General features: G+C 37.8%; 1 protein-coding gene across 1 annotated transcript; it reads right to left on the bottom strand.

Annotated features, from left to right (window-relative positions):
• Positions 1–3,789: 3,789 nt before the first annotated feature.
• Positions 3,790–7,645, bottom strand: MMACHC (methylmalonic aciduria (cobalamin deficiency) cblC type, with homocystinuria). Its single transcript, XM_009287303.2, has 3 exons — positions 7,453–7,645; positions 6,936–7,088; positions 3,790–6,381 (listed from the first exon to the last, which is right to left on the bottom strand). Exons 1-3 carry the CDS (start codon positions 7,555–7,557, stop codon positions 6,070–6,072), a joined length of 570 nt encoding a protein of 189 aa, XP_009285578.2. The 5' UTR covers positions 7,558–7,645; the 3' UTR covers positions 3,790–6,069.
• Between the last annotated feature and the right edge of the window lie 233 nt (positions 7,646–7,878).

Raw genomic sequence — 7,878 nt, 5'->3', positions numbered from 1 at the left:
GTCCAGCGTGTACTAGTAGGAATGCGGCACATTTGGACATCGATTCAGAAAGTGGGTTAAAGCCGACACTGGGTTTTTTCTGATACAAATTAATGGCACATACAAAAAGAACACTAAACGAGGAAATCAAATAGCCGGTATCTTTTTGATCATTAATACATTTCCTTCTATTTTTAATACTAGAAGAGAAGAAACAGATGAATTTGCCTTTAGTGTACAGTCAGAACTGATTTTACTTTGGCTGTCCATGCATCTGTGTTTATATCAGGTCACTAGTCAGTGTCTTCACCTGTAACATTGGTATAATTTAAGCACCTCACAGAATATAGGAGTATGATACTACAGAATGGCTTTACAGGCCAAAGCCTGTGCAAATCGAACAACTCTGCGTAATCGATTAATTTGTGCTGCACACACTTACATGGCTGCAGGAGAACAGGTTGCCATCATGCTCTGAATTGTTTGCAGTGTTCCTGCACAACGATGTGCCTGTGGTAAGCTCCTCTCACCACACCTAGTGATGATAGGTTTGGACTTTAATGTGAAACTTGGCTCTTTCACCTGAAACTTAAATCATTTTACATATTATGGACATGCGTCTGAATTTGGAATGTTTCTGTGCAAGATACCATTTGACCAGATCTGTATGAATATGTAACAAGTCATTAAGATTGCGCTGTCCTCTGAAAACTGTGAGCCCAGTACATTTATGTTTCATATTCTACAGCAACATATTTTTTGAAGTATCTGTGCTGACAAATGAGATTAATATACTTTGTCGAGAGAGAAAAAAGTCTTTAATCTACAATTAATAAAACTTAATGTAATTTAAAATGAATGTATTTAATCAAAGTCACTTTTGAAATAAGTGACTTATTTTGAAAAATAAGGTGAATTTCTTTTCATTTTTATTGCTGTAGCTTTTTATATTTTGGAAGAAGAGCCTGTTAAAAAAGAAAGATTGAAGCAGCAGTGAATGATTCAGGAAGACTAGTCAGAACAATACTGAAAAAAAGGTTATGACATGAAATTAAAATCTAAAACTAGCTAATTCCTTTAAAAGGAATAAGAGGTTTTATGCATTCATAGAAAAACTAATGATTCTGCATAAATTTAAGATTCTGTAGGGTGTTTTTCAACCCAGACATTCCCCTCACCTATTCCTTTAATTTACTTACAGGAATTCTATCCATGCTTTGTTTTACACGGGGGAAAAAAAAAAACAGGGCAAGTTAGTGTAAAGGTGTATGATTTCCAGAAACTTTGAAGACATAAAAAAATCGAATTATCTTTCGAAATTTCCTTTAGGAAGTGTTCTGGGAAAATAAAACACATACAGTTGTTAAAAATAAAATTGCTTGCTCACTGAATTATGTACAAACATCAACAAAAATAACATAAAAGGAGAAATGTATTACAGGTATAATATTAATGAATGGTAGTTATTTATTTTTTCAGGAAGTAGCCATTTCAAATACTTTCATACATATATAATCACATTTTGAAGATTGTGGTATATTATTGGAGAGATTTTAAACATTCCACTGAAATATCTTATTGCTCATTCTATGATAAAATATTTTTTTTGTTAAGTTTCCCACCATATTTCCCATTATTGTGTTTCAGTTATTGGAAAAAAAAATACCACCCCATTTTTTCATCTAAAGAGATGTTTTCCTAAGTAATGTGAACATCTATCTGTTTTTCAGTCACAGAGAGAAAAGAAAAGCGCGTTTGTGTTCCTTGGTTCTTTCTGTTTCCTCCTTGAAAACCTAGAAGGGAAGTGCTCTGTTCGCTTTCTGAAGCAAACGTGATTGATGATCTGTCACAGGATATATGATATGACAGGAAGCCAACTTAACAGCAAAAAAGTCTCATGAATACATTTGTCTGTTTTGGTAGATGAATTTGTGAAAGTAAAGGTTGCGGAGGTACAGCTGGCTCTCCACTGCAGTAAACGGCAAAAAAATTTCCCCTTAGAGGAAGAACTTTGGAACTGTTGCCGCTTAAATCAGTATTCAAAGCTAACTTTCTAAATGTACTTTTTGCATGGGGCCGAACAAAGAGTGCTGATAACCACAGTGGCGCTGATTGGTAGCTGCCACTTCTTGTTTTCAGAAATACAGAAGTCTTTACTCAGATTTTTTTTTAGTCAAATTCAAGTCACTGTGCATTTTCAGTAATTTAACCCATGTTAAATAGTAGCTACACCACCAATAACTTCAGTCACAAATTAATGAAAGACCACGTATACCATACTGAATGAGTAAAATTATGCTTCTGACCCAGAGGAGGGCAATGTAGCCCTATTTAAAAAAAAAAGAAACTGAAAAAAACCCAAACAAAAAAACCCCAGAAGATTGCACTACTCTCATAAGGTTGGCTATTTTTGTCTGACACACCAGCACTGATTTATACAGCAAACCATCTTTAGTCTTCCATAGTGTAGAGGAAGACAGGACTGTTACAAGCCATCCTTTTTACAGGAGAAGGAAATAAGGCAATTATCAGGAATTAAGTTTGCCAGACTCTACTTCATACCCCAAGCAAACATCAGTGCTTATTCTTGCACCACTGAGATATAACTGATTTAACTGGTAGAAAAAAAAAGTGTTTTTTCCTTTCTAAGCAATAATCCTGATGGCTGCTTGTCACCAGATTAGGTTGTGCTTTGCATTTAATCGGTATTGTCTGTCACATCTTTAACCTTAACGAAAATCTCAGTTCTTTTAAGGCTAATGATGAAGTCAAAAAAAGGAAAGTTTAACTGAAGGAGGGGATGAATGGTAAATGTTATGTGCATGAAAACATCACAATTTGCTAATTCTCCATAGAATATTTTATCAACTGAATATATACTGAATATTTTGTTGCTAAAACTGAATTCAAATTCAAGTAGCTTTTAGGTTTTTTTTCCTGTTCAGCTCTTGAATACTCACTCTACTGGTTATATTGAAGAAAAAAGATACTTTAATAAATGTTTAAAAATTAGGATTTAGTGAAAAACTTACTTGTCTAAAAATGTAAAATGTGATACTTGAACTAGTAAATCTATCCAAGTATTTGCAATTACTTGTTTGACATTTGCAAATGCCAAAAATAAGAATGTCTTCACAATGCCTCAGGATCCAAGAGTGATCCGTTCCTCACCATGTCTAGTCTTGTCCCAAGAGGTAAGTCAAACAGGTTCTCAAACTTCAATTTTATAAGACAAAGACCATTATACTCCAACCAGGAAGGAAAGAAAATTACTAGCCGCAGGTGTGGATCTCAGTGACCTGGCTAAGAGAAAGCCAGTAAGAACCAATCGAATTCACTCCAAAATTACTGTAGTAGGATAGATAATGATAATGATAATGATAATAATAATAATTTTGTACTCCATTTTGCCTGACATAACTGTATTGCCAGAAGCACAAAGAACACAGATTTGCCCTTACGGTGACTCAGTATTCACTAATATGTTTTAACAAATAAGAATTCCGGTACTTACAGGTTATTACTTTTAAGTTACAGAGGGAAAATCCCTCAAATACCAGTTATGTATCGCTGGACACCTTGAACTTTTGTTACTGCTAGAACAGAGGGAAAAATGAACGTGTGTTGTCATGTGCTTGCTGTTAAATGATCTTGCTGAAATGACCCGGTAAAGAGGAACATTTATTAGACTTATTCATAATGTGCTGTATGTTTTATTATACCCCAGATGAGCCTGCCATAATAGTTCACCAACTTCTACTAAGATAACTAACTTTTTCTTTTGTTTTGAGATACTGGATTTTGCGTGTCTTAGGTAGCCCACTATTTTCAGTATGTTAAAAACACAGTGACTGATTCTCACTTTAACATCTTTAGCTCTCCACAAGTTAATCATTGCATTGCTTAAATAAAAATACACAGTACTGAGGGTTACTTACAACTTTGTATATTTTATTAACCAAAATACCATGTGAAGAGAAATAAATTACAAAAATTGAAATGAAATGGCTCTGGTAATCTGTTTAATAAATGAAGTAAGACAAAATATTAAATATTTTAAAGAAATCAACCCCAAAATAGCAAAATATTTTACTTTAAATTGTAACGTGAAAAGATAAATCCTATTCCATTCTGTATTTATCGTTCTAAGAGAATCAGTATTTTGTATATGTTACTAATATGAACCATTAACTCAAGTCCCTGTTAAATTACAGTCGAGCTGGAAAGTTCTGGAAGGTCAACCAATATTTCAACCAGAAGTAATTCTGTAACAAAAGAACATGATTTAAACAAATTTCATTATTTTGCTTAAATTAAAAATCACAATGCTGCTACCACACAGTAAGTCAGGTGTCTGCCTTAGATGTGGTGAACAACGGATGGAAAGCAACAGACTTTTTTGTAACAGCAAGTACACTGTACAAACCCAGTGATCACCTGCTCACTACTCCGTTCACAGGAAAACAAACTTGTTATGCGGAATTTTGATTATGCTTCGTTAGTATACAGACTATGAAAAAATTGTATCAAGCAGTGACTTATTGTGAGGGCAGCCTTAGTGTTTGGGTCTCCAAAAGGTAAGAAGAATCAACATAAAATAAAAAGAAAGGGTTCAGTTCTGCAAAGTGAGTATTTTTGCATCATCATGTTGGTAACAAGGAAAGGGAAAAAGTGCTTAGCGATTTGCAGCATTGCACTGCAGTCAAGTAACAAAACTCCCACAAAATATTATTCTAATTTATTATATTATTTTAATGAGGCCTGAGCCTCAAAGTGCTCTAAGATAAATTAATTCCTGATCCCCAGTGCCATTGTAACCTCTGAACAAATCTAACAGGACAAAGTAATCTAAAAAAATGTTATGTTTCTGTCTGAAGATGTTTTATCCAGCAATATAAGTAACGTGATCATCATGAATATTTGCCCTCTTTTTTTCTCTGCTTGTTTGCCTGCGCATGTGACAATGATTTGTGCAATGGTTTTTATGTGCGTGCAGGTTTACGATCTCCCCCATACGGAAAGTACCACAGGAAACCATGGTAGTAAAACTGTGGTGTATGGGGTGTGTGCTGGCACGGCACTGAAGAGTATTTTAAATTCAAACCTCATCTACCTTAGAAAAAGGTCATGAGAATTGACTTTTTCAGTCAGTGATCTTAATGTGAGTAAAAACTCCACTCACATAGACATTATTCAGCACTTTTCCAAAGATTTTAGTCAGCTGCTCTATACAGTGGATAAGTGCTTAAAACTGACCTAAAGACGTCACCTTGCTCTGGGAAGCTGACCCTGGGTGAAGAGGAAACGTATCAGACTCAAGCTGTGACCTTGGTCCTGTCCCTTTCCCCCTCTTAACTACCCTGAAGGAGGCGGCTGCTGTTGGCTGTGTTTTGCTCACTCCTGCTGCATGTACAGGACCACGCTACTCAATGAAACAATCTCTGGAGAATTTTCTTTTGGATGTTAAGGAAAGAAGACATTAAAAGATTTCTTAATTAAATTAAGCCAGCTTCACTGCAAGTGAGGGAATACAGGACAAATTTTCTTTCTGAGGAAGGCAAGGCTGAAAAGACTGAACATTTATTCCCTAGAGAGGGTTATAACACAGGATAATAAAATGCTGGATACATCTAAAAAAGTATCTGCCCTGAGTTCAGATGAAAAAAAAAAGTCAGAGTACAATGACTAAAAATTAACTTTTTTACCCTTACACAGAATAAAACGAAAACATTTGGGAAGAAAATCTTGAGAACAAAAATGACTTCTGTAATGAGCAGCACAGGTTTTCCAGTTGCCAGGGTGTCTGAACTTTTCTCAACCAAAGGCTAACTGGCATCTTACCAGACTCCCAAAAAGACACATCAAATCACCAACAGCACAGAAAGACTGCTCCCACCTTCCTCCAGACCACAAGTGCCACGATGCAGTGCTCCCTCTTACTCTAAGCTGATGTTTGGATTGGGACGCTGCATGCGCTGCTTGGATTTGCTATCTCTGTATCAGCATGCTGTCCTCCTCAGCACCGTGGAAAAGGCGGCGCTGACGAGTTACAGTTTGCTTGCCCTCTGCCCCTCCATGGAGCCGTGTTACTCAGTGAAATGTGCTTCTCTGGGCTTCTTGTGTCAGCCCCAGCAGTTTGAATCTCTCCGCTGGAGGAGTGGCAAAGTAGGCTTTCTGCTCCTCCGAGTACCTTTCCTTCACTTCAATTATGTCCCTGTAGCGGCCGTCCTGCCAGTGGAAATTGAACTGCTCCAGCAACTCAATTCTTTTTTCCTGTGTGCTCACACAGTCAACAGGGGCAGACTGTTCCAGGAACGGTACCTGAATATCTGGGAACAGGAGGAGACCCCGGATAGCAAACCAACCACCATACTTGGGATGGATACATACGCCATAGATCTTCTGGAAAGAAAAAAGAAGGATCTAGGATGTCTCATGTTGTCTCTAGAAATGGTTAAGAGTTCAAAGCGTCAAGCTTTGATGCAACTTCTCACACTCCTACCCCTTTGTTGGGGTGCTATACAGGGAAGAAAGGAAAGCTCTTTCCTGAACACGTGGCTCAAAGCATTGCATTTCATTGCCATTCTCCTGTGCCCACACAAACCACCCTGTAATGTGAGGAGAGGTCCCTTTTTGAAAATCTAACACAGAAATTAACCACAGTGCAATTTTTTTTTCTATTTATAATGCTCCAAATAACAGGTCTTCTTTTACACTGAAATGTATTCTCCTGTCTAAGTAGGTTTAATAGATCAAGATACTCTTCTCCATGTATGCATCTCCCTACCACCCCGAAGAATCCTGGAAGCTTCCGATTCCTGCCTGAAACACTTCATGCATCTATATGTGATCTGGACTTCGTATTTTCCCACAGGAAGAACTAGTGAGTAAACAACAGTTGTATAATTCAGTGATTGCAGTTTGGTGGTTCTTCCCAGATTGTGTTTTTGCCTCACCTTTTTACCCCAAGGATCAAGCTCCACATCCTTCCTTTGGTAGTAATATGTGGCTCCAGCAACATGGGCAGCTGTCTGCGCCAAGAACTTGGGCTTTCGGCTTGGTAGGATCTCGTAATCAAAGATGATGTCCACCTTCTGGTCAGGGAATTTCTGGGAAAATTAAAAAACATCAGCCCAGATTTGTCACTATGGAAGTGCTGGATGCTAGCAAATCAGGCACACGTGAAGCCTGCAGATTTCCACATCCTGCTACTGAAATCTATCAGCACGCCTGTGGCCTTGGATTTTCAAATTATGACTGTAAAGCAGTCTACGTAGCTACAGGTTGTAATGGCAAAGAGACAGACTATGCAAGTAAAGCAGGTCAACAGCCTGTTGATGCTCTTACCATCACGAATAATGCGCTTTACCCTTCTAAAGAGCAAGGGCAGGAACCTGGAAGGCTTTGTTGACTGCTCAACCCACCTGGTTATACGCCACAATAGTAAAAGGAATTGGTATTTCAGGTTCTTACCTCCTTCACATGTGATAAATGATGAGAAACACACTGATCCACAGGATCCCTGATTATTTTTAACCGTTCTTTGTTCACAAAAGGTTTAAGGGCTTTCTCAAACATTGAAGGCGTGCTGAGGACCACGAAGGCCAGTGTGTCATCTGGGTAGGGGAGATGAAAGGCTGGCTGGAGAACAGCATTGTACCATCCAACCTTTGGCAAAGGAAAACAAATCTCCATTAAAACAGGGACACCACTCTTTTGCTAGTGGGCATGCAGGAATTTAAAAAAGTGGGAAGAAGTGTAGCCACCTTAATTTGCAACCCAGACATGCAGCCTGCTTAGTGCCTTCCATTCAAACCAAGTTGTTTTCCATAGTGGGATTTACAGTTTCTGGAAGCTGTCCTTGAGAGATAAGAATCATCCGCTGCGTTCAGCTCAAGA

The sequence above is a fragment of the Aptenodytes forsteri genome, unplaced genomic scaffold (genome assembly GCF_000699145.1).
Source record: "Aptenodytes forsteri isolate BGI_AS27 unplaced genomic scaffold, ASM69914v1 Scaffold119, whole genome shotgun sequence".
Classification (NCBI taxonomy): Eukaryota; Metazoa; Chordata; class Aves; order Sphenisciformes; family Spheniscidae; genus Aptenodytes; species Aptenodytes forsteri.
Note: the sequence above shows the minus strand (reverse complement) of the source record. Positions and strands in the feature narration are given on the sequence as shown.